At 39.7% G+C, this 27264-nt stretch overlaps 1 protein-coding gene across 1 annotated transcript in view; it reads left to right on the top strand.

Annotated features, from left to right (window-relative positions):
* Positions 1 to 27264, top strand: part of elac2 (elaC ribonuclease Z 2) — a 50442-nt gene that overhangs the window by 8671 nt on the left and 14507 nt on the right. The window contains exons 2-19 of the mRNA XM_048610982.1: positions 1919 to 1969; positions 2058 to 2128; positions 2753 to 2817; positions 5622 to 5679; positions 5771 to 5839; positions 8803 to 8952; positions 9410 to 9468; positions 10682 to 10740; positions 11552 to 11624; positions 12945 to 13057; positions 13516 to 13614; positions 15807 to 15945; positions 17565 to 17650; positions 22150 to 22271; positions 23481 to 23577; positions 24204 to 24342; positions 25713 to 25751; positions 26563 to 26672. Of these exons, the coding sequence (XP_048466939.1) occupies positions 1919 to 1969; positions 2058 to 2128; positions 2753 to 2817; positions 5622 to 5679; positions 5771 to 5839; positions 8803 to 8952; positions 9410 to 9468; positions 10682 to 10740; positions 11552 to 11624; positions 12945 to 13057; positions 13516 to 13614; positions 15807 to 15945; positions 17565 to 17650; positions 22150 to 22271; positions 23481 to 23577; positions 24204 to 24342; positions 25713 to 25751; positions 26563 to 26672 (1599 nt within the window). The remainder of the gene's footprint in view (positions 1 to 1918; positions 1970 to 2057; positions 2129 to 2752; positions 2818 to 5621; positions 5680 to 5770; positions 5840 to 8802; positions 8953 to 9409; positions 9469 to 10681; positions 10741 to 11551; positions 11625 to 12944; positions 13058 to 13515; positions 13615 to 15806; positions 15946 to 17564; positions 17651 to 22149; positions 22272 to 23480; positions 23578 to 24203; positions 24343 to 25712; positions 25752 to 26562; positions 26673 to 27264) is intronic.

Genomic DNA, 27264 nt, shown 5'->3' with positions numbered 1-27264 from the left:
TTGACTAATTTTGAAATAAAGCTGTTCTAGCTAAGTGATGTTTGAGAACTTAAGTTTTGAAATATCACCTACGCCCTCACCTTCTGACAAGGGGGTAAATTGGGGCAGGACTGAGACACTTAATGGTAAGGTCCTGATGAATGTTGCCAAACAAAGAGACCTTGAGGTGCAGGTTCACAGTTCCTTTGAAAGTTGAGTCACAGGTAGACAGGGTAGTGAAGGTGAGATAACAAGGTGTAGAGCTGGATGAACACAGCAGGCCAAGCAGCATCAGAGGAGCAGGAAAGCTGACATTTCGGGTCTGGACCCTTCACTTGCCTTTTATTGGTCAGTGCGTGGAGTTTAGAAGTTGGGAGGTCATGTTGCAGCTGTACAAGACATTGGTTAGGCCACTGTTGGAATACTGCATGCAATTCTGTTCTCTCTGCTATGGTAGAAATGTTGTTAAACTTGAAATGGTTCAGAGTATTTATAAGGATGTTGCCAGGGTTAGAGGGTTTGAGGCGAGAGGCAAGAGGCTGGGGCTATTTTCCCTGGAGTGTCGAACGCTGAAGCGTGAGCTTTACAAAAGTTGATAAAATCATGAAGGGCATGGATAGGGTGAACTTCCAAGGTCTTTCCCGTCTCACCCTAAACCTATGCCCTCTAGTTCTGGACTGCCCCCAACCCAGGGAAAAGATTTAGAAGGACCTAACTGGCAACTTTTTCACGCAGTGGGTGGTGCATGTATGGAATGAGCTGCCAGAGGAAGTGGTGGAGGCTGGTACCATTACAAATTTAAAAGGCATCTGGATGGTACATGAATAGGAAGGGTTTAGAGGGATATGGGACAAGATTAATTTAGGATATCTGGTTGGCATGGATGAGTTGGACCGAAGGGTCTGATTTCGTGCTGCACATTTCTACAACTGACTGTTTGGAAGGAGGCTGTGCCTCTTGGTCACACAATGGCTACACATCCCTTGTACCTGTTTTGAAGTGCTCTAATCTCAAGTGCCTCAAATTGAAATGATTGCAACAAGAGTCTCCTCCTATCATTATCATTGTAATTTATCATTGAAACCCTGTAACCCTTCCTTCTCATGATCGATTCTGAGAGTCCAGCTTCCCTTTTAAATACATTTAAACTCAAATGCATTTCAGAATTCACATGCCACACGTCAAAAGTGGAGCTTGGGGTGGGCTTAGGTTGGCAGGGAGACAGGGGATGGGAAAATTCCTGGTGTCCTGTTCAAGATTCATCCTTCAGTGACCCTATGCATGCCACCACAGCAAGTTCTTGCACATGACACTATGACTGTCTAAACAAAACAATGAGCCAAAGTGTTTTGGGATTTCTGCTGTTATGGAAGGTGCAATATAAATGCATATTCATTCTTAGTAAACTTGTGTTACTCATGTAAAGTTGGGGGCAGACCAGCAGAAGAGAGGTGGAGAGGATATTCAGAAACCCATGCAGAAGACACTGTAGGGGAAAGCTGTCCTTTTAAATATGCCTGGTTTGAGGAGTAGCACACTGGATTTGACCTGCACTTTCAAATGAGGAAGAAAAGGGTGAAAATCTGTATTGCTGACAATTATGTATATCAAAGAGGGGCTATTTGGGCCAACTTGCTATCTATTTCGGTTCATCCTGTAATGGATTTTCATGCCCTAAAACCTTCAAGAGCTACATTTGTTCTATTCCTATCTTTTTAACTTGATAACTAAGCCCCGTTTAAAATATTCAACTGTTTTCTACTTCAGCTTAATTGCAGAAAGTGAGACCAAGACACATTTTGCACTGTTGTAGTGTTTGCAATGAAAGTAATCATCTGATTGTTCCACCAAATGTTTTGCTTCTGTTGTCAGAAGTTAGCAGATTGAATTCAAGTGGATTCGGCCCCGAATAACCATATACTGTATGTGTGTGTTCTAGGTATCTCTTTAACTGTGGAGAGGGGACTCAGCGACTGATGCAGGAGCACAAGTAAGGATGTCTCTGTTCTTGGTGCAGAAACAAATCATTCTGGGGATGTGTGCACCTTTTTGTAAAATGTTTTCAATCTCATTTTCAGGCTGAAGATTTCTCGTCTTGACAATATTTTTGTGACAAGGATGAGTTGGTCCAATGTTGGAGGATTATCTGGTAGGAAAATGGATTGAATGTAGAATTTGAGCCAATTTTTTTTCTTTTAGAAAGGGAAAGGTTTAATGCATAATTGAGTTGAGAATCTAACCACTCAAACGTTTCCAGAATTCTTGTACCAGAAAACTGGAATGATCTGAACTGCAAGGTCATATTGGGTAAATTGTGGTGTTGTATCAGGATTAAATGTGAAGGTCTTTTGGTTGCATGAGGGATTTGGCAGGTGGATGGGTGAAGGGTTTGTTATGTTTGAGGTCTGTGGATGATTTCTAATTTATTTTAGACAGCCCCAGTTACCTTGTAGGGAAGAGGCCCTGTTAGGAGAATGTCAGGAATTGGGGAACAAAACTTTTTTAAAGACATAACCTCAAGGGTTATAGTCTGTAATAATAAAGGGTTGAGAGACACCAACCGTGATGAAATGACGGATTGGACTCTGGTGCAAATGGCCTAATTCTCCTATATCTGATGGCCTTGAGTAGCTCTTTACAAGTAAGTAGCTAGATTGGGCTATTTTGGAAGAGTTGAGTAAATTGATGTTGCTTTTCAGATTGGTTATGTTAAGGCTAGGAAAAGATTGCAGCTCCTTTCTGCCAAAAAGACTAACTCTGTCCTGTTCTTCAGGCATGATTCTAACGTTAAAGGACACAGGCGTTTCCAAGTGCGTGTTCTCTGGACCTCCACAGTTTGTAAGTACAAAGGAGATTGTGCATCAGCTGTGTTACAGGCCCATGACGTGTTTAATATACAATCTGACATTCTTCACTCGTAGCTCTTGTACAGACAAGGAAAATAAATAGTTTGCTGAAAGTTTCTGTTGTTCCTCTAATGCATGTTGATCTGCTCATTCACCCTGAGATATAGTTAATAACCCAACCTTGTGACATTCCTTCAAGTGTTATTCAGCCTTGCCTTCTGTTAACATCCACCCCAGTCTTGCTGGGCATTTCTGGCTGCCTCTGTTTTTGAATGCCGGCCGTTCATTTGTTATCTTGCTGTTTGTTGTTATCTTGCAACCCGTTTTATCAAGTTCCACCATGTATATCATAAGATCTTCTCTTCCTTGTGTCTCCGCTTGGCTTTCATGCAACCTCTTGGTGATATCATCTAGAAGGGGGTTTCAGATTAACCTTGCTTATCTCCTTTGTTCATCCCTAGTTGTTCTGTCTCCAATTGGTGTATCTAATGTTGAATGCATAAAAAATCTCAATGTCAATTAGATCCAAACTGTTTTCCAGCCTGTCAGAACCATCTGAAAACATTTAGATGTCTCCTGGTTTCTTCCATCTTCTGTCTGACTAATGATTTATAGTGTAGAGCTGACTGCATGTTTTCATTTCTTCTTGATGTTAAGTGGGCTGCCTTGTGCTCTTTAACCCATCATTCCTTATTCCAAAGGGGCCTATCCCTGACTTGTCCACTGTAAACGATTCAGTTTGCTGCTCTGGTCACGTTTTGTGACCTCTGCATTTGAATTAGGGGCAACTTGAGCTGTCTTTTGAGACTTAAGAATGAGATATTGAAATAAATATAAAAAATAAAAATGAAAAAAAATAAAGCTGTTCTCTTCTGATAAGATCTGAAGGGATACCTGAGATCTAAAGGGGCAATGAAACTAGTGTTGGATATATTAACTCATGATTTTTTTGGGTGTGAATTGACTGTATAAATGAGGAACTCATCCTAAGGGAGTGTGGGGTGAGATCTATGAAGTGTAGTGGATTGAAATGGTGCTGTGACTAAATTTGTGGACATTGGACTTTTTTCACATAATCTTTCGTTGAAACCAAAATGCTGGAAATCACAGCCGGTCAGGCAGCATCTGGAGAGAGAGAACAAGCTAACGTTTTGAGTCTAGATGACTCTCACTGGTTTGAATTATATGACAATTCATACAATCTTAAGATGCAATTAAGTACTTTCGAAGTGTGGTCATTGTTGCAGTGTACAGGCTGTAATTTGGCTCAAAGTCCCCTCAAACTGCAATGTGACAGTGAGCGAATAATCTCATTTTTGTGTGATTCCGGTTGAGGGGAGCATATTTGCCCGAGTTGGGAGATCTTCCTGTTTGTCGTCATTTTTAAATAATGACAAGGGAACTTTATACCCACCTGAAGGAAGGCGGTCTCAGATTCTCAAATCGTCTGAACAGTGATTTGAGGGAATGTTTCTCCTCATGCTGGAAACTAAATGAGTGAGCACCTTTTCAAAATATGGGATATCCTATTCAAGGTAGAGGTGAAGAATTTCCTTAGTGGTTAATCTTTGGAACTCATTAACTCAGCAGTGAAGGCTGCATCAATGAATGTATTCAAGGCTGGGTCAGACAGATTTTTGACTTATGAGGGAATTGATGATTGTGTGTCTATGTTGGGTGGGATGGGGAGGCGGGTGTGGAAATTAGTGTATACACTAAATGATAGGGCATACTCCAGTGGTTGAATAGTCTACTCTTACCACATTCTTTAAAATAGCGCTCCAAACTGTGCGATATTCCCTCAAGGCACTGGATGCTCAGCCTAACTCATGTTCTCGGGTACATGAAGCCACAGCCTTGTGCCTGTGTCTACTGAGCCATAGCTAATGACAATTGGGGCGTTTCTATGAAGACCTCAGTATTGTCGGGAAAACCAGTTTCCTGCTTTACCAGCATGATGTGGAGGTGCTGGTGTTGGACTGGGGTGGACAAGATCAGAAGTCACACAACACCAGGTTATAATCCAACAGGTTTAATTTGAAATCACAAGCTTTTGGAGTGCTACTCCTTCGGGCGAAGTGAAGAGAAGCACATGGGCACAGAATTTGTAGGTAGAGGGATCAAAAGATTGCCCAAATTTGTGAATGGAGTGTTGACAGTGAATAACAAGTCTCTGCAGGTGATCAAAAGTGTCAGATGGTGTGAGTAAAGTGTTAACAGCTGAATAGCAAGTGAGGGGATCACCTATGATCTGATTAATTGAGGCTCAGTGATAGTGACAAAAAATTGCAAATAAGATGTGTTACCACCAGTTTAATGCAGGAACTCCCTTTGCCTCATGTATCATCTGAACAGATACAAACCTGCCTGACCTTTTTTAAAAAAAAAAAAAAAATTCAGTCTATTAAATGGGGATCATTTTCTATATTAACAGTGATAGAGGCCATGCTGTTGATTTTTAATGAAGCATTGGACTATTGCATAGCCAAAAGAAGTGGCATTCTAATCTTGCTCATAATGTAATGGGGCAGTTGAGGCCTGGACTGTACATGTTCAGAATCAGTCCTTTTGAGTTGTTGAGCAGAGCTTTATTTTTGGTTTTAAATTGGCAAAATCGATTTTTAGCTGGTAGTCCGGTCTTAAAAAATGAAAAATGCAACTTTGTAAGTTATCAATTATACTAGCTATAATAAAAATGATCAAGGTTTCAATATTGCAAATTGCTTGGGCTACTGAGTTCACGTCTCATGTATTAATTAACCAACTAACACCAGTTTTTAAATTTATCTTTGACAGGATAAATTCTTGACTGCAATCAGGTCATTCTCTGGGCCACTACAAGGACTAGATTTGGGTAAGACTTGTGAATTTATGATTATAACCAACAATAGTGTACGTGAGTTAATCTCTTCAATAAATTATTGAATGTGCTCCTTTCTTGCCAGCTGTTCGCCCGTATACCCACCCAGAATACACTGATGATACTATGACAGTGCATCAGGTGCCCATATTTGGTAAGTATTATTTTCCTGTTCCACCTTTTTATCTGGCTTTCTATTTGTAATGAAAGTAGATTTTGTTTCTTACTGGTCTCTTCAGATCTGGATAACCTGGGCTGCTCTTTCAGGGGAAGAGGTTTGGAATTTACTGGCTCCTGACAATACAGAGCAAAATCGCATAAACAGCAAGTCAAAAATGACCCTGTTTCCCCAGCTCAGAATTTCTCCTTTTAAGAAGTTGTGAAAAAGTCATTGTACGCATTGGAAATCTTCTTCAAAAGGCTTTCTAGAAATCTCATGACTGCTAATTCTGCTGCAAACCCATGTTGGGGCCATTTCAGTAGTGACTGGAATGAGCATGCTCTGGGGACTGGAATTAGTTAGGGGAATAAGAAGCTTGTGAGGCAGAGTTGTCCAGCTGACCTCTTCTGTTTCTGACATGAACTTCCTTTTTGAGTCTGGGATAAGATGGATTTGCTCTGAAGAGTGATTGAACAATATGTTTCCTGAGCAGGATGTGGCTGCCAAAACACCAGAGACGACTGTGCATTAATTGATTTGCCTGACACATCAGAGTGACAATCTTTGGAACAAACTGCACCTTTTGCTTTTTTGCCTTCAAAAATAACACTAACAGCCAGGAAATCCTTTTTTCTTTTTTATTGCTAAAGCGAGTTTCTATAGTGTGAACCAAGTTTAATTTCTTGAAGTGCATGTGTTTGGAAATATTTAGGGAAATAAGCATTTATACTTCCACAATACTGACTGTCTACTAGCTTTTGCATCTTCCCCCTCTTTCCTGTTATTGATAGTGATAATTGTGTTTATTAAAAGAACTCAGTTGATTGGCTTTAATTAAAGCCAGGTATAAATGGTATATTTAATTTGCCATCTTGGTATCTCATTGTTAGTTCTTTGTTATGACAGAATTTGAATATTGCTTTGACAATTTTTTTTTTCCAAAGTCTTCTGTCCAGCACTTAGGACAATTTGCAAGAATATGAATAAGGAGAAAAAACATTTGTACTGGGAGGAATGTGCTGATTGGTTCGCAGCTGGTGTTTGGAAATGTTGGAAAAACTGCCAGGCTTGTTAATATTTCAAACCACATAGGTTGATCCACATTAGTCAAGGCTTTGCCCTTCATAATGAGCAAGCGAATAGTTATTGTCTGTTTCAACCCTTTTATCAATTTTCTGGCCCGTCTATTGTATGCTCTTAGCTTTCTAGAAAGGGCAGAGGAAAGAGATGATTGAATAAACCCTTGCAATAGTTCCCAGTGGGGAAGCACCCAGTGCATTTCTTGCAACTGAGGACCGTGATGGCATGAGTTAAACAAGCCTGTTGTCTAGACAAGGTAGATGCAAGAAGAATATTACCAATGGCTGGTGAGTCCAGAACCAGGGTTCACAGGCTAAGGATCCAAGGTAAAACCATTTAGAACTGAGATGACACATTCCTTCACTGTGTTAAGCCTGTGAAACTTGCTGCGAAAAGTGGATTTCCTGAGGGAGTTGTAAATAGCTCTTGGACCCAAGGAGATCAAACAATATGAAGGTACAGGAACAAAACTAAGTTGGTGTTAGGGTTCAAAAGTGGGTTTGGGGTGTTTTTTGAATAAAACTGAGTTAAGTGATGTTAATTAACAAGTTCATTGGTATATATTAAGCAGTGATAAATATACTACGTGGTAAATTAATATATTGAGATGAAAATATGTGCATTAAGCAGTAAATGTGTGTGGATATAAAACAGTAACCTACTTTCAATATATTAGAAACACATGCAAACTAATGAGTGCTGAAACTAGACGTGTTCACCAATGAGCCTCACTGCCCCCTGCCCATCAGGGAGCCCAATTTACAGCAGCTGGTCTGGAGAACACGGGGCTCCTGGCACTGTTGGCAATCACCGTCCAAGGTTAAGTGCCCTGATCAGGGCCAAGTCCCAGATTATTCTTATTCATCTGAACCGAAACATGCCGAATCATCATTCCATGGTACTTTGAGTATTTTCCCGGACACTGCGTTATGCAGCAAAACAGGTGGCTCTGTTTGACATTCAAACAGGGCAATTTTCACAAATCACATGGCCATTCCTCAGTCAAAAGAAGCTGCTTCCACATTCGGCCTGTTTCCCTTACACTTTTCCAGTTCATTCAGTTGCTCATTGTCATGTCCAATTAACCCTTAATGGTCTGCTTTGAAGATATCACTTTTAATCCTGTGACTGCAGTTCGATGATCAGCCATGATCATAATGAATGTTGGAACACTCAAAGAGTCAAATAGCTGCCTCCCTACGTATGTCTCATCAAACTTGATGTGCTGTCAGGTTGGCAACTTTATTCATTAAACTTACAGTTTAGACTCTATACAATTCACAAACTGCTTCCCATTTCTCAAAGAGAAAAACTACAATATAACTGGGTTATAAAAGTCTCAATTTGCTCTATGACAATTTGGGATAGGGGTGACAAATATTCAGCATTCTAACCTTATCCGGAACTTGTGTAAGTGCTGAATTTTTTTTTTAGTGTCTTAATAATGGCCTCTAGACCAGAAAACAACAAATCAAACAGCAATGTGTTGTGGAGGTATCTTTTTTTATTCATTCATGAAATGACTGTGTCACTGGCTAGGCAGTATTTATTGCCCAGAGGACAGTTAAGAGTCAACCACATTACTGTGGGTCTGAAGTGATATGTAGTGCCAGACCAGGTAAGGATGGCAGTTTCCTTCCCTGAAGGACATTAGTGAACCAGATGGGTTTTTCCTGACAATCAGCAATGGATTCATGGACATCATTAGATTCTTAATTCCATATAGTTATTGAATTCAAATTCCCTGGGTCCCCAGAACGTTATCCAGTGATAATGCCACGAGGCCATTGCCTCCCCCTTGGGGAATTGTGGGTGCAGGACTAGTGTGTGTCTCTATTCACTTAACTGTGTAACTTTGAATTGTTCTTTATATGCAGCCAATTTGGATTCAGAGGGCAGAGGAACAGAAAGTGCGAATTTGTCGCTTGGTAAAGCCAGCACTGACCAGCCCTACTCTACAAAATCCACAGAGCAGCTACTGGAGGGTGGTGAGGCTGGTCTATCAAAAAAACAGAATGAAAAACCAGGTAAAAGTCACCATGGAATCTAATAAAGTACATCACCTCCCCATGGTTATGTTACATTTTATTTTGTTTACTTGCTCGAGTGGTAGTTGATTTGTGGGTGATCGTGAGCTGGAACCTTTATGCCGAGCAGCGTTGAGAGAAGTTTGTTGCTTTCCTTAAGTATTTTATCTTTTTTAATAATAATTTATTGTTTGGTCATGTAGAACTTGTATTGCTGGTGCCAGCCATTTTCTAGTGCATTTCTCAGGACATTGCCTTAACAAATCAGAGTCCTTTGGCCTTTATAAATTTAAGGAAATCTTAGCAGTGAACAAATGAGGACGCATTTAGATGCTCTTAGTTTGTGGGATGATCTTGGTGTGTGTTGAGCAAGTGAAAAGTGGGAGAGGTTAGATGCTGTCCTGTTTTTTTTTCCTGAAATCTTTGCTAATAATCTTTTGCCCTTTTTTTTTTCTAGAGAGAAGCCCAAAATCAGCAACAAGGGATCCTTCCCTTGTGGTGGCTTTTGTCTGCAAGGTAGGTGTTTACCCAGCATTCCCACTGGAACAGATAGAAGTGTTTTTTAAAAAAAAAAAAAAAAAATCACGAACCATTTTGGTAGGATAAAGGTGATCAGTGGCGGTTTTCTGTGCCCATTTTCTGGTGACCGGATCTGACTAAACCCCATTCAAAGGCATCAAGGAGATAGCCTAGACCCTAACTTTTATCTTGCTGAAAGGCAAGTGTAAGGTGTAGTTTCTTTTCATTCTTCGAGGGACAAAAAGGGATTGTGCAGACAGAACAGTTTTCACTGTTTTGATATCCCTAGGTATATTGACATCGAATCATTTAGATGTAATTCAATTGGTTACACTACTTGGATTTACAAATTTATTCTTACCCCCAGTTAAAATGCAAACAAAAGTGTTAACTCTGTTCGAAAACTTAACAGAATAGTAGATTATTTAACTCCTAAAGGGGTATCTATTCAAATATAGTAACATCCCATAAACGCATCCTTGGTGTAGGTGCTGCCAGAGCCACATCTGAGACAGGGAACCCAAGGTTTTCAGCTGTAACAGAGATGTATAGCTGTTTCCACCATGGAGTTCAAAACCCCAATAACTATTGGAAAGCTAAGCTAAAACGCTGTCCCCAATTTGTGCAGTTTCTATTGTTCTAGCTGTGTTTTTTTTTAAATACCCAAGGCCCTTCAAAAACCTGTTTATTTTATTGGCTTGGAAAAGACAACTTGACATCTATGGCTAAAAGCTAGCCCCCTCCCCCCACCCCAAAAAATAGAAAATACACCTCTTGCAGCCATAGTATTGTTGCAGTAGGATAAAGGCAACTCCTGGGGCATTTCCAGTAATCAATAGTACTAGAACAGTGATGCGTAAGTGACATTTTCTCTGCAGCAAGTTCTTACAGTCTGAGGTGCACTGCCTGACAGAGCGCTGTACACAGGTACAATAATTTCTTTCAAAAGAAAGCTTGGAACCGTGTGACGGTTGGCTGGGAAACAATTGAGGGAAGGAAAGGAACAGGTTTGAATGGAGAGGTTCTTTTGTTGAGCCAGCATAGGCACTGTGGGCTGAATGGCTTCCTGTGCTATATTATTCCGAGGACTGCGACAATCGGGCTTTGAAAGTCAAATGGCCTACTCACTGGTTTCTATCAAGGTGATTCATTTCAAGCCCAGACAATCCTTTTTACTGAGCTGTTCTAATTAAACGATGTTCATTTGCAGCTTCATCCAAAGAAAGGAAACTTCCTTGTCATGAAGGCAAAGGAACTTGGTCTGCCAGTGTAAGTAGCAGCATTCTGATCCTTGTCTATTGAACCTCTGAAGTTGGAGGGAAGAAATTGCCATCAATATTGGCAATTAAACCTGAATGGAAATGTGAGCTACAACTATTGGAGATGGGTTTTTTGAGGTGGGACCCACTTTCCACTAACCTACTGATTTGAAAGTAGGGGTGCAAATTAATATAGCACTTCATCACAGCAGACAGGAATAACTTTATTTTCTTGCGCAAGAGCGATCATCAGATTTAACTTCCCAATAGTGTCTCTGCAACATTAACTAGAGGCTGTTTACATCTAGTTTTCGTTTAATATGGCCACGCATGGTCTGAATGCTGTTTACATAAATTCCTTAACTATTGCTTAATAGTGATCCTTAAAAGTAAATTTTGCATCTTTTCGAAACCATGTTCAGCAATCCTATCATGGTTGATTTTTGTTGACTGACTGGAGAATCCACAGGAGGGAGACTGTGTGTAAACCAGGCACACAGGTTTGCAGATCTAGAATGAAGTCCATGTCACTAGACTGTCGAATATCTGGGCCCCCCTCTCTCTCTAGCTCTCAGCAAGATGCCATCTTCTCACTGCCCTGTGAAAGTAAGTCATTAACTGCCCTTATACAGTTTTGTATTCTCATGTCATTGTTAGATTTTCAGAGGTATGAGGGCACAAAAAAATTCACTAACATTCAGTTTTGAATTCAAGATTTTAGCTCCTTGTTTACCTGCCAATAATTTTACTGACTCCTTTTACAGTATTTGGGAGGCTATGCATTTATTCTTTCTCCCCCCCCCATGCTTTTTGTGTTTCAGGGGAACATCTGCTATTGGTCCAATTGTGGCTGCTTTGAAAGATGGAAAAAGTGTAACGTTTGAAGGCAGGGAGGTTTGTTATTTCTTCAGACTTTACCTGTGAGTTGGATTCGTGAATGTGGTTTATGTGGTACTTGTGCAGCTGTATTGCAAATTATGGTAAAGCTGCCAGCAACATTGAAGAAGTCTGCTGCCTGTAATTGTCACTATTTTAACTTTTCTTAGTATTCCAGTAAAAAGCACTTAAATAACAAATGGCTGTCTTTTTCTAGCTTTTGTTTGTGCTAAATTCATTAGGGGACAGTGCAAGTTACATAAATGCAAATTAATTCATTCAATTTTAGTTGGTTTGGGAATACAGATTTTTGGTATCTTGAATGTTAATGCATGTGTAAAGTCATCAATCTTTTAAAATTGATGGAAGCAGGAAATCTGTGGAGCAAAACAGTAATGGCATTCTTCATTGGTATAGTTTGGACAGCCTAACGCTTAGAAAGTGTGCTGAGGAGTTTGAGAGAGTGGTTGTCATTTAGAATGGCTGTATGGACCACTGTGTTGCTGTTCTCTTTTTTTTAAACAGCTTTTGTCGGTGAGTTCAACTTGACCAGGGTCTGAATAATTTCAAGCTCCTTGTGCTTTTTAAACAAGTCATCAAATTATGTTCCGAGGTGGGGTCACAGGACCTGAAAAGTTAACTCTCTGATTTCTCTTCACAGATACTGCTAGAGCTGCTGAGCTTCTCCAGCAATCTCTATTTATGTTTCTAATGAACAACCTCAGCAGTTCTTGTGGTTTCCATCAAATTATGTGCCTGTTGGAGCCAAACTTGCTTTAAAACATTCAATGGCGCTCTTAAACAAACCTTTATGGAGAAACGACTAATAATTTGAGATCTGGATGTTTGTCTTGCCTCTTTTTGGTTGTTTTTACTTCTGTTGTTGTTTTCTTTGGAGATTCTGGTTTTGTAATCAAGAGGGTGCCAGAGAATGGTGACTTTGTGCACTTATTACTGTACTCATGTACACAGTACGCCTGTTCGTCAGTGCATGTGAGAATAAAAATCTAATTCTACATATCTAAAGTTCCATCTGCTTCAGATGTCACAACATCTGAATAGATATTTTAAGACCCAACAGAAGTACATACTTATCTGATCCTGATCATGGAGGGATTGCAACAATTTTCCACTTAATTTTCTCCTTCCTAAGTCTGCTAGGCATGAGTTCTGCATTCCTAAGGTACAATTAATCCACATTTAAATACTTGATAGACCTTTACTTGACCTGTTATTTCTCATTATGTTGTTAGAAATGCACATTTGACTGGTTTTGTGCTACTTCGAAGGCATGCAAGTAATGTTTGATGCTTAAGTCCCATTTATCCTACTTTGCAGATCCACCCTGATGATGTGTGTACACCTACTGATCCAGGGCCCACATTTGTTGTGTTGGAATGTCCCAGTAAAGAATTTATTGGGCCCGTGTGTAAGAACGAACAACTCCGCAGGTGAGTGGATTGTCATTATTTTCTTAAAATAATTGTTAGTTGCGTTGGAAATCTCTTTTGGAGAAGATGAGTCCAAGCGTGAATCCCTGAGGATTCTTCTACTCCCCTAAGTGATAGTGAAAGCTATAGCTTTCCAACCCAGATGATGACGAGTGAGCATACATGCGTTTCTCTCTGGTCTTTTGGACCCATTATTCATCATTTCCTTACGAAAGGGTGAGTGGGCAGATCGTTCCCTGTCCTTTACCATTGTAACCTTGTTTTCTTGATTTGCCTTGGTAGTTTCTGACACATGTCTCTTGAAGCATCATACATAATGGTTGTCTTTTCAATTTGCAGGTGTTTAGGGCTAAAACATAAAGCTGTGCCTTACTAAAGAAGTACTATGAAGAAACTGAACAATGTACTTTTAATCTTGTGTCCTCTGACGTTTTTATTAATGTTTTTTTTTATTGCAGGTATCAAACTGGAGGATCTGAAAGCCCTGCTGCATTAGTTGTCCACATGACTCCTGAGTCTGTTTTGGAAAACAATGTTTATAAATCATGGATGGGGAGGTAATTGAATCTATGTTGGCTTAACTTTACTGCTCTGTGTGGATGAAGGACTAGTTATTATTCAACAAAGAAATAAGAACAGGCAAAGCAAATATTGCCCTAGGTGACTTCTGGGATTGCATTCTTCTCATTTGTACTGATGGTTATACTAGACAAGACCATACGAGGGAAAATCAGAAAAGCATAAAGTCAGCTTTGCTGTCAGATCCCACAGTGAATCCTCACTTCAAGGATTAAGTTTTTTTTTTTTTTTTTTTTTTTTTCTTTCCGCAATCTGGCATCTGGCAGCCTTGTGCAAATGTGTTCAATGTGCTTTTTACAAAAGAACATGGGTTCTTTATACAAAAGGGAAAATAACAAACAATTTGGAAAGATTTTCCCTTTAAACAGCAAAATAAAAATGTAATTTTCTTTCCCTCCCAATGGTATTCTTTAATGACACTCCACTCCAGTGACGTACATCTGTTTTAACTGACGAATTTCTTCTTCAACTGAGAAGGTTGTGAGCATCTGTTTTCAGACTTTCTGCACATTGACCAGATTTTATTATATTCTCAATTGAGGTGGGCAGATGCAGACTAATTTGCTGACCTTTTCTCCCCAAACTGAACTTTTTAAAAAGCCCTATCTAGTAAAGTTGTCTCAGCAGTTTTACTTCATTCAAGCTCTGATGGCCTGGAGACTACCAGAAACTGACATTTTTCGGATGTGAATCGTTTATTTCCCAACTGAATCGAATTGTGACCCTGGCCATCTGTTTCTTTCCCCATTTGGTCATAAGACTCAAACCCACTTCTTCTCTTAGCACCCCCCCCCCCCCCCCAGATATTTTTGTAGTCATTTACATTGTGCTGCATGTTTTTTTTGAAATACTTTTTTTTACCTTTTTTGAATGTTTATCTTCACAGAATTAAAACTAAATACCTGTTTACTTCTAGAATCTAAAATCCCAAATGTTGTTCTAAACATTTCATCACCTTAGTAAATTTCAATCGTAGAATCCCTACAATGTGGAAATAGGTCCTTTTGGCTCAACAAGTCCACACCGACCCTCGGATCATTCCACCCAGACCCAGAAAGATTCCACGCTTCCCCACCCCTCACCCACCGCAACCCACCAAATCTACACCGCTGAACACTACGGGTAATTTAGCCTGGCCAATCCACCTTAACCTGCGCACCTCTGGACTGGGAGGAAACCAGAGCACCCGGAGGAAACCCACGCAGACACGTGGAGAACGTGCAAACTCCAAACAGACAGTCGCCCAAGGCTGGAATCGAACCAGGGTCCCTGGTGCTGTGAGGCTGCAGTGCTAACTATTGTTCTTTGGTAATGGTCAGCAGCTGTGAATCCTAAACTGCTGCAATATGTCTGTCTGTAATAGACTGTGTATAATATTTCCAATATGTGATAGAGCTCAGCATATGTTATGTTGTGCAGTATTCTGTTACATTTGATAACAGTTCAATAAATATTGTTATCAATTTTTTTTTAAAAAACCTTCAATAGTATTTATCTTTACAGATTTTTCTCAATGTTTGAGCTGTCGATCAGATTGAGATTTGGGAACATCCTGCTGGGATAATTATATGGAAAACAGCCAAGCACTAACAATGACATAACGATAGCCCTTCAGTAAAATCAATGACTGTTGTAATTGCTAGACCACTTTTAGTTTAAAAACCCTTCACTAGTGCAGGCAAGCAGATTACTTTGGCTACTATTTTTAAACAAAGATGAGTATTTATGTAACTCTATACTTGACCAACCCACAGACCTCCTTTAGCCTTCATGACCAGTTATTTCTACTCTTCCAGGTTAAAAGACTATCTATTTGACTTTGGGTTAAGGTTCTTGTTCTTGTTGCAGTGGCTCATTGAAATGAGCCCTGGGTTTTCCCGGACGTTTTACCCCTACGATCAAAAGTAAGATCTGCCCATAATTGAGGCATGTCTTCTGTATCCAAGCTCCCCTTTCTGATTTTTCTTAAAAGTCCATTGGGTCTTGATGGCAACTTAAAATCTGTACCCAAGTCATTTTCTCTATTACAGCTCTTTAGATGTCTGAACAGATTTAGCCTGAATTTGATACATGCTAGTCTTGGGTCTTGTTGCGTTTTAAGTGTAGTGATGTGTGCTGCTTTGTCTTAGTTGTTTTATTCTCCCTCTCCCATCCTTTTTCTCCCTCACAGGTTTGGACCGACCACACAACACCTGATCCTCAATGAACACAACCAATCTGTCCATAACCTACGCAGCCACAAGATCCAGACCCAACTCCACCTGATTCACCCAGAGATCTTCCCTTTGCTGCAAACCTTTCGGATCAAGGTACCAATGCCTTTCGAGGTCTGAGGCTTGGGAATTGTAGGCGGGGGGAAGAATGAATATTTAATGGCCTGAACCATGTCTTTGAGACTGACCGTAAGAGGGTGTTTTTCAAAGAAGGGAGGGGTGGTCACCACTGAGCTACTTGCCTCCTTTTTGTTTTTGTTTTTCAGTTTTGCTTTATAGCAGCAGCCATTGTATGTTCCATAATGTACTAGGAAATTATGAAGTATTTAGTGATTATTCACTGTAGAGTGTTGGCTGGGATGAGAGTCTGTTTCCCTCATGATTTTCTTCAGTAATCCCCACTTAAAGTCCCTCCTTAAAACCGATTTAAAGGTTGTTTGCTTTTTGGGTCTGGGATGCTAGCCTGGGGCAGCAGTCTACCTAGTTACGAAAATGTTACCGGGTAAAGGAGGAGAATATAATGGCACCGGAGGCATGCCCACGTCGTGATATTGATGGGAGTGGTACTGGGTCAGTATTTCTCCCCCCACCCCCATGCTAAAGAGGGACTTTTTAAAAAAAGTGCATTATTATGGACCAGACAGAGCCCCATTCAGATATATCAAGGGGATAGCCTAGACCCTAAATTTTGCCTTATTTAAAGGCAAGCGTAAGGTTCTGTCTTCAATGTAATTTGTTTGATCGTGTTGCTTGGCTTTAAGCAAAATGCACTTTATTCTTATCCAACAGTTAAAATACAAAGAAAAAGAATTGGAATGGCTTTAACTCTATTGGAAAACTTAACTGAATAATAGATTATTTAACGAAACAGCAACTGTTCTATTACATTATCCCATAAACACACCCTTGGCAAAGACAAATTCTGTAAAATAGATTATATCTTGTGATGTTTCTCCAGTCCAGGAGAAAAGAACACCGAGAAAATTCTGGCAGAGACATGAAACAGCTTCCTCAACAAACTTGAAAACCCCAACTACTGAGAGCTAAGGTCCTGGTTCTGTGGGAGCCTGACTCTACCCTTTCATGTTGCTTCTATTGTTCTAACTACTTTTTTAAAATAAAATGCTTAAAGGCCTGTCAAGCTGTTTACTTTATCGGCTTGGAAGAGACAACCTGACACCTCCCTCCAGTCTGGAAATCTCTTCAAAAAAGGACAAAATATACCTCAATGCCATAGTATCATCACAACATAATTAGCAATGGAGCAAATGTGCAATTTAAACTACTGGCACTCTTTCGGAGGTCTTACTTTAGTTGTATCTGAATCAATCTTTTACATTTTCTACAAATGTCTTTTTTATTAAATACGCAAGCTGATGTGTTTACAATAATGTTGACATTGACCAGAGTTAGTGCTACTGAGCTCACCATGCCAGTTGAGAGTTCTTTAAAATTCTCATGAGGAAAGCACAATGTTCATGCTTAAGTTTCAATTCCACAGCGTTTTCACTCTTAGACTCAGTGCTTTTTAAAAAAAAAAAAAAAAAAAAAAAAAAAATCTCATAACGTTTGGAAGCTAGTTAGCATTCAGTTGGGTATAATTGGATGTCAGGTTGGCCTACTATTATAGTGTGGGAATAAATTAGAATTTCACTGAATTTTGCCCTTTAATCTGATTCAATGAATAGCAATAATTCGCCACCTTTTGGTTTCAGGAAGAGCCAGCCTCTCTCAATATGCCAATTGTTCGAGGTGAATGTTTGCTAAAGTATCAGCTGAGGCCTAGATTTGAATGGCAAAGGTCAGTTCACGTAAGTTAGACTTTTTTTTTCAGTTGTGGTCATTTTCTGAGACTGAGGCAAGATGAGCTGAACAAAATAAGCTAATGTGTGGTCTCTGAAAACTGAGCTCTCTGTCCTCCTGTAAGGTTATTGTTTGTATGCTTTTCTGTGCCTGTGTGGTATCAAAAAAAAATTTTTTTTTTTTTTTTTTTTTTTTTTTTTTTGCTTTGACATTTAGCTGGGTTCATGCATGCATATTACAAATGAAACAAATCCTAACTTAGGGGTCACAAATGTAAGAGTCTTCAATGAATCCATAAGGGAATTAAGGAGACACTTGGCCAAAAATGTGGTTAAGATGTGGAAGTATGACAGCAATGATAAGCAGAGACAAATACTAGAGTAGGTAACAAGGCATATGAGGGTGATTAAAAAGATCATGCTGATGGGGTTAGAAGAAGAATGCTGCCAGGAGATCCATTTGGAGCAGAAACACTGGTATAAATAAGTTGAATTGACAATTTCTAATAGTTTGTAGAGCAGAAATAAGCCATTTGAATTAGCTATATTGGCACACGCACTCATTTGAGTACAGTGACAAATTTACAAGTTGCCACTTACGGTGTCATTTTATATGCAAGTACCTAGGTACTGATTCTTCTTCTTGGGAAGAAAAATTAGAAAAATAAAGAAATTAAGTCCAGCATTACAGATTTTTGGAGTATATTAGAAAGTAGAGAAAGAAGTTCTGAACCACAGTCCTTCCAACCCTGCCCATGCTGGCACTTAGCCTCCAGATTACACCTGGGCTTCATCTCAAGGCTCTTGAGATGTGGAGTGCACTCTGGAATCATTTTGAGGCCAAACGTCCATGCTGGGGTGGGAGACAGTCGGGCTGGGAGGACACCTTGCTAGGTCCGCGCTGAGCTTAGAACATGCCAACAAGAAGGTTGGGGTGGTGGGGGGTGTGGGTGATGCGGTGGAAAAGAAATGGATGGAGTGAATGAGCTCAGGCTAAAGTGTCGTACTGTGCTGCCATCTTTGAAATGAACTTAGACCTTGCTGTCTCTTTGTTTGAACAACCTAAAGCTTGCAATGCTTGCCCTAGTTTATTTTGGTCATCCTGTATCATCTGCTTCAAAAGCTCAAATATGATCCAAGTTGATCTATCAGTTATAATGATTTATCAACCCAACGATAGCTGCTGTACAGGAGGTGGCTATTCGGAGCTTCCTGTGTGTGTCAGCTGTCTGCCTGAGCATCTCAAATAATCTCTCTAGCCCACCCTTTCTCTGTAGCTGTGGAATTCTTTTTTCCTCTTTAATTCTATTTTTCCAACAGTTGAATTCACTGTCGCCAAATGCAGGTGGTTCCTTCCAGATTTGAAACTGCATCTTGTGTGAAAAATGGTGCTTTTCTCTTGTTGTTGTGTATTTTCAAGCCATATGGTTCCTAACGGCAATGGTTTCTCCCTACCTGCTCTGTCTAGACCACTTAAGATATTCAAATTTCTCTTCATGGAGAAAGACCCTAGCTCCAATCCATGTGTAACTGAACCCATAGCCCATACAGCTATTCTTGTAAATCTTTTCTCTACCCTTCTGTGTTTCCTATCCTACCTGAAGTATTATTTTCAATATTCCAGTTGTGGCTGAACTAATGTTTTGTCGACATTCACCATTTGTGTGCTTTCATCTCAATTTATAAAGTTCGTTATTCCATATGACTTATTCAGCTACTTTGTCAACTGGCCTTACTGATTTTCTTTTTGACTGGTTGTTGGGTTTATCCTTGTATTGTGCCTTTGAGCGTTCAAGGTGTTCACCAGTGCTTTTCCAAGTCATGCAGCACTCAGGGTCTGTTTCAGCATAGACTTGATTCCAGAAGCTGCCATCTCGGATGTCTGTGCAGTGGCAAAATCAAAAAAAGTTGCCAGGAAAAGTAGCCTGGCACTGCCCGTGTATCTAAGGCAGATCGGAAGATGCCTCTAATTTCCTCCCTGATTTCCCTTTATCTTCAGCATCTGATCCAGCTCTGGTGGCTTATCAATGTTAAGTGCAGCTTGCCTTTCTGTTACCTTACCTTCTAACTTTCAGTCCATCAAATGTCTCATCCACCTTCTTTTGTACTAAATGGGGCAGCATTTCCTTGTGAAGACATTTTGTACCTCAGCCTTGTCCTCCACCTCCATCCATCTCCTTTCAGTCCTCCCGTCTCACTTTAGATACCTATTTTTACAGCTTGTGTTATGTAAGCCGCCAGTCTCTCCTTGTACTCAGGATTTCTGAGGAAATGTCACCAGACCTGAAACGTTAACTGATTTTTTTTTTTTTTTTTTTTTTTTTCTTTCTTTCTTCTTCACTGATGCCAGACCTGCTGAGCTATTCCAGCTACTTCTGTTTCTGTTCCTGACTTACAACATCCGCAGTTCTTTCGGTTTATCTTCTCGTACTTTAGCTTTTGTTTTTGTGCTTCACCTCTGGACTTTCTGTATTCAGCTTGTCCCTCAATTTTTATCACTTGTACATTTTTCATGTACCCTTATTTTCTATTTCATCTTTTTCAGCCTTATCTCAAGAGCTTGATCAGTTTGCCCCCCTCTCTCTCCTCATTTGAATCTATTTCTGCTGTAGCTATGCTCTTGTTCTGATGTGGTTTTACCTGCAAATCATTGATTTCTAATTTTAGTCAGGCCAGATCCATTCTTAATGTATTGAAATTATGCTTCTAATTTATTGTTCTTAGTTTAAATTACTCTTTGTCCTCTGTTTAATAGCTAATGCTAACTCAAACTTGTATATTTCTATGTCAAGGTGACTAAGAAGGGAATTTGCAGGTGATGGTGTTCCCATGTATCTGCTGCCCTTGTCCTTCTAGATGGAAGTGGGTGCATTTTGAATGATGCTGCCTAAGGATCCATATTGGATGCATCTCTGTCATTTAGATCAAATGTGATTTATATCCAAAAATAACAGCTGTTTGTGAAAATCTCCTAGCCTCTCGGACACACTGCAGGGACCTTCAGCTGCTGCTCACCCTTTGAAATCTGAAACTTGAACTACTCTAGTTGATGTCAATTCTTTTACTTCTGGGATCCTTCATTACCAGAAGCATACTGGAGCGTCAACAAATCAAAACATGCACTCCATGGGACTGAGATGTCCTGCCGTGTCTCTCTCGATTCAATTATTACACTAAACTTAAGACCTAAATACATTTTAATCCATGTGGAAACTCCATTATGAATTATGCTTTTACTACTAAGTTTACCTTAACAAAGTGTATCAATTATGTTCAGTATTGCATCACGTAGTGTACTATCCATCAGAAACCTGTTTGTTGAAGTTCTTGAAATTGTTTTAACTTTCTTCCTCTTACAGTGCTTTCATTTTGTACTAAAAACAATTAATCCCTTGATAAATTGATTTAATTCTATACAGAAACAATTTGGTCTCAATGATTTCCTGAAACAATGAAGGTGAAATAATCTATTAATCTATTTTCTATCCCCAGTTCAATGGCAGACTTTCTTTCCTGAAGACTGGCTCACAACTTGCATGAAGTTGTATAAAGCTAGATGTTTGCCACTTCTTTATGATGGATGTTATACGGAGCAATTTCTTACTCCATCCATGTGTTTATGTCTCACCCATATTTGTTGTGTTCTCCTCTTGCTCTTTAAAAGATTCCTGACAGCCAAAATTTAAAAGGTTCCATTAGACAGCCTCCCCAGTCGACTGATTGTCATTCTCCAAGTCAATTAAAACACGTGTGTAAATTTGTCTGATTTCTTCCAAGAATTTGAGTATCTTCACTCTTTATTGAAACTGACAAACAGTATGTCTATGGTTTCACAAGAACCATATGTACTTTGAGTGAAGAAAATTTAAAATCAAAATCTCAAGACTTGACAGACATGCACATCACAAAAGTTGAAACTACATTTTAAGAGGTTGACCTTTTGTCTGTGTCCATGGGTAGACAAAACTATTCTTGTCCTTAGATGTTTCTGGGTTATACATCCGCTGATAAGGTGCCAACATCTTGTAATGATGTCACTTGTATTGTTTAATTTTCTACATTCCTTCCTGCAGCTCTCATTTCTGGAGGTTTCCTGTGCTTTGAACTCGTATAAGTAGAATCTTGCTATTTCTGCTCTGTGAGGACGCAAAAATGAGAAACCAAATTATTGCTGCCCAATAGTAAACAGTCCTGCATTGTGATCCCAATGTTCAACCCCACAGGAATGGATCATGGAGGGTGGGGAGGGTTTAAACCTCAGTGTCATTGCTGCCACTTTAAACAGCGGTATAGTGCGGCCAACTTGCATTTAGTTTTAAACTTAAACAAGTACGTTAAAGACATTTCAAAGCTAGCCGTAGTAGACTCTGGGGCACAGAAGGCTGCTGCCAAAAAGGGAAACTTTGATTCCTGTAGCATTGTTCCATGCTAGAGTGGAGAGATGTTGTCTTGTCATTTTTGAACATTAACTGCAAGTTGTACTTTGTGCTATTTTCAGAGATGCTGTGGTTGCAGATGACACTGAAGAGTTCATTAAGGAAGCTACAGAAATTCCAGGCTTTTTGGAGAAAGTCGAAGAATGTAAAAACTTACTGTCAGTAGACCCTGTCACTTCATCAGGTAAACAACTGGGCTGAGCTGATTTTGTCAAAGAAATGGCTGGTTCTCAGAAGCTGCTGTGCTGTTATTGCCTTGGGTATATCTATACTGTGTTAGTAATCAAATGAATGGTCAACTTTCCCACTGTCATCAGTCTTTCTCAACTTGAGATTTAGGTAGCTTTTGTGTAAGCCTGAATCATTTTTGCTCCTCTTGACTGTAGTTGCAGTATTAAGAGGCACTTCTACCAATGTAAAGGAGGTGACCCTACAGTTTTTTTTGCTTCAACAGTAATTATTTTGGGTGTGGAACTGGCAGAGAAAAATACTGAATGCCCAAGGTGCCTCACTAAGCTGGCTACAGCCCATTCCCACAGGAACTTGCCCATTTCCCCTACACGTGATTCTACAGCAGTTATCTCAGTCAAACTGTTCAGACATGTTATGGCACACCCTGAGGCTGCTGGTACTTGAACCTGGCACTCCTGAATCAGGGGTATGGTCACTATCGCTGCACCTCAAAGGCACCTTTTTATAGGGCTGCTCTCATCAAAGAGGAGACTAGTGATTGCTTAGCTTGAGGGTCACCATGCTAGTAGATAAGATGATTAACCTGTTCAAAGATGTTATGACCAACCTCCAGAGCAGTTGGACTTGAATCTCTGCCTCCTGGAAGAGAGGTATGGACACTACCACTGCACCACAAAAGCCCCCCCTTTGAAATAAGTTGGTTTTTTTTAAAATCCAGACTTGCTATTCCACGCAACCTGTGACATTTTTCACACTACCAATTCATCCATGGTACTTCCCACCTATTATCCACCCCCATTAATTAAATCTTCTGCGTTTTCCAATTAAATTATATACAATGCTGGGGGTGGTTGGAGAGAAAACAAAGATGATTCCATATCATGGTTAAATGTGAAGCAGCTGCAGTGGTTGGATTTTAATCTTCTTGTTACTCGCCAATATCACTAATTAGGTAACTCAAAGTAACAATCGTGTATTGCATTTCACAATATCTGTCATTTACATACCATAAAATCAAACTGTCAGGATTGTAGTGTTTGCATGCAGTGAGTCAGTTTCTTTGCCTTATGGTTTAATTGGCTGTCATATTTACTACCATCCTTTTTTTTTTCTTTTTTTTTAAATGCATACGTATTTTGTAACTCTTCACTTGCTAGTCAGTGATGTCTGATGGTAAAATATCCCTGGCTTGCATTCCCAGAGCAAGTGGACAGATACCCTGAGGTTGTTTTCCTTGGAACTGGATCTGCCATCCCAATGAAAATCCGAAATGTTAGCTCCATCATTCTAAACATCAGGTATGTCTCTTTTTTTTTTTCTTGCATCTGATGAACAGCAGCAATGGTGCAATGTTACAGGTGCAGAAGGGAACATTCAGTTGCAGTTGGACTTTTTTTAAAAAAAAAAAAAAAGTCCTAATTTGTGCTTTGATTTTAACTTTTTGCTGTCTTCCCTAATATCTCCTTGCTTGGCTCAGTGTCACGTTTTTGTTTCATAACCTTGCCTTTAGATATTTTGCTATGTTTGGTATAATCAAAATGCATGGTAAAGTTGCATTTATCTTTTTCTTAAATCAAAAATGCATAATTTGGAGCAAGTTTAAAACCAAGCCACTTTCTTCCCTTCGTGTGGCTTGAAGAAAGACAGTTGCTGCTGATCTTTTTGTTGCCAGCAGTGCAAAGTTTTTGTTTTTAAAATCCCCTTTCTCTATTTTCAGAGCTCTGCACTAGTCAGTGCTAGAACAGGAGCTTTGGTATTCTTTGCTAAGAATAATCAATAGTCTGATGAAATAGCCACCATTTTCTTCTGACCTCATTAGCACTCGAGTAGAATGTCAACAAACTTCTTCAAAACGGAAGAAAAGCAGTTCCCTCCTGGTACAAAAATCCTTTTGATTCTAAACTTCTTTAAAACTTTTGTTTAGCGCTACATGCTCGATATTATTAGATTGTGGTGAAGGCACTTTTGGACAGCTCTGTCGTCACTATGGCAACGATGTGGACGTGATCCTCTGTAACTTGTCAGCCATCTTTGTGTCGCACATGCACGCTGACCATCACACGGTGAATATTTTAATTTCCGATTTTTGCAATGTTTTGGTTAAACACTAGAAGTTATAGCCTGTTGGGGGTCAGCAATTATGGCCAGTTCTATGGTCGACTCATTCATTGTCTAAATATAACTGCTGTCAGTGATTTAGGGAAGCAATAGACAGGGCAGGAGTAGAAATATTTCATGGTGAAGATCAAAATTTTAAAGGAGTGAATAGGTTACCTCTGTCCTGCAACTATGTTCATGTCAGCTCTCGGCAAAGAATAGCCCAGCTAGTTTGCCCACACTGCCACACTTGTAGATATTTGCTGTGCTTTTTCTTTAGTGGACTATTCCATTCACTTTGCAGGTTTTGGAAAAATGCCTTGGTGTGCAGGTTATTTGAAACGTGGGTTCTTGTTGCCCCCAGAGGGTGACCAGTCTTTCAATGGAAAACTAGCTAAATGTTTGAAATGGAGTAAAATGCAAGGCTATGGAGAAAATGCCAGACTCTGTGGGATTAATTTTCCATTGCTTGACCAAACAGCTAGCATGGCACAATGAGCTAATTGCTTTTCGCACACAAGGAGGGTAACAACATTTCTGGTTAAATGCATGATATGCCCATATGAATGGTTATGGAATGACTATAAACTAATGTGTTTTTTCAGTCAAAGGGCTCCCAAGCCATGGGTTTAACTGCCTTAACAATACTGGCTGACAATTGTCAATGTTCTTAATCTGCCCAGGGGTGTTACGGCACACCTCTAGGGCAGGTGTCATTTGAACCCAGGCCCTCTGGCTTAGAGGTAGGGACACTACCACTGAGTCACACGACACCTCTCCCCTCCTCCACAGGTTACACCCTAGATTGATATAGTAGCTTTAGTCAACGTGTTCTAATGTGTTAGACAAGGTCCAGGGCAAGTGGATCTCAAACCTGGGGCCCCTACCCTAGAGATAGGGACTCTACCACTGTGCCAGAAAATGTTGACTAAAAATATAATGAACTACCTAGTCAGATAATAATGACACATTGTCTGGGGCAGGTGGGAATTGAACCTAGACCTTCTGGGCTAGAGGCAGATATGCTACCATTTTGATGCTTAGACTACTGCTAATGAGTCTCATGAACTTGCACATTGGAGATCTACTAATGAGCATTATTAAGAGTCCCTTGTTCCTATTGACAAATCGTTCATGAACTCAATGTACCTGAATTAAACACCTGCCTTACCGGGCAAGTGGTTTACAGCAGGTAAGGAGTGTACCTGCTACTTGAGTAGACGTTGTCGGAATTTGTATAGACACTGCATCGCTGCAGTACAATGTTCATAATCATTAAGATTCACAGTGTACTTCATTTTTTTTTTAATTTCCTTTTTGTGTTTTAATATTACAGGGCTTGATAAATATATTGCTGGAACGAGAAAAGGCTTTGGTAAGTTAGATTTAATTTTAATGACTTTGAATTTTTAATATGCCCAAATAGGTGTCCAGTCAAGCTTAATTTCTTCGGTTTTCTGCAAGAAAACATCAACATTTAAACTCCCAATGCAACCAGCTGTTGCTCCCTGTTTTCCCAGTCTTGTTTCTGTTTAGCTTTTGACCTGTGAAGAGTCATGACCTTCTGTAGTTGAATGGAGGAAATTTGGAGCTTTTCCTGCATGTCTGACCATTTAACCGCAGTCATAGACATGATGGAACCCAATCTTAAATATCCAGGGATCCAATGCTTGCAAAGGATCTGCACCCACTGACCAAGAGGTTTGCTATACCAATATTGCTTGACCTGCTGAATGCTCCCGGTAATTTTATTTTTCTAATTTTCAGCTATGTCATATTAAAAATACTGCAGATACCACACTTCCTGTTGATTTTTGAAAACCTTGCTTTGGCTTGACTGTTTTTCTCATAAATTGATAAACTAGCCATATCAGCAGACACCTAGAGGCTTGGATGTGAGGGAGTAACCTAACTGAATTAAGAGTTAATACATCGATTTGTTTGTGGAGGTCAGTACAGATTAATCTATATTGGGAAAGACGTAAAACGGTACAGCTGAACAAGTCTGGGCCTGCTCTTCTCACGTTGTGAATGTCTTCCTTTCAAATATTTAACTAGTTGCCTTTTGATTGTAACTATTAAATCTGCCTCCTTATATCCTTTCAGCAAAGCATTCTCAAAGACAGTTTAATTTCAAATCATAGGTTTTGCTCCTTGTTAAACAGTTTATTGTTTTATTTTACCAGCTATCCCAGGGAAAGGGTTTCATCCCAATTTCACTTGTGGGACCATTACACATCATGAATTGGTTGGACCAGTACCATAACCATTGTCAGAAGATTCTTCACCATATAAAGTGAGTTGGCATTTGGTCTATAGAATGCATTTCCAAGCTGAATTTTTGGGGGTGTGTAGTGGTAGTGGGCAAGGACAGAGGTAAAGCTGATTTCCCCCAAGTGGGAGCAAATACCTTTTGTGAAATATTGAGTGTTTGTAATTCTTCTGAAATTACAATGAAAGGATATTTTGACAATGTCATGTGGACCCTTTGAGTTACAAATGGGGGTGTCACCCCTCTGTGTAGGTTCCTCCTACTGTTTAGGTCTATTTTCTCTTTAAAGGAATCTTCTCTGAATAATTTATGAAGTTGAGCTTTTAGTTAATTTGTGATGTTTTATACTCCTTTATTTGTCCCTTTATTTTTTCAATCCTGAAAGTATCCTGTGTTAAAGGTTTATCAGTAAAGATGTTTAATTTGTCTGCCTTCCAGGGTTATCATCTCTTGGTTTCGAATGGTAGTCATGCACTTAATGTCTTTGCTATTGTTATCAATTAAATGGTTCCAATATTGCTCCTGTAATTAGCATCTTAAGTGCATGACCAAGTGTGATATTGTCTTTCCTGGTCTATGCTGAGCACTAAATTATTTATTAGCATATGGCCTCTTG

This window comes from Rhincodon typus, chromosome 23 (assembly GCF_021869965.1).
Source record: "Rhincodon typus isolate 14 chromosome 23, sRhiTyp1.1, whole genome shotgun sequence".
Taxonomy (NCBI): Eukaryota; Metazoa; Chordata; class Chondrichthyes; order Orectolobiformes; family Rhincodontidae; genus Rhincodon; species Rhincodon typus.
This window is presented reverse-complemented; position numbering and strand designations above follow the sequence as displayed.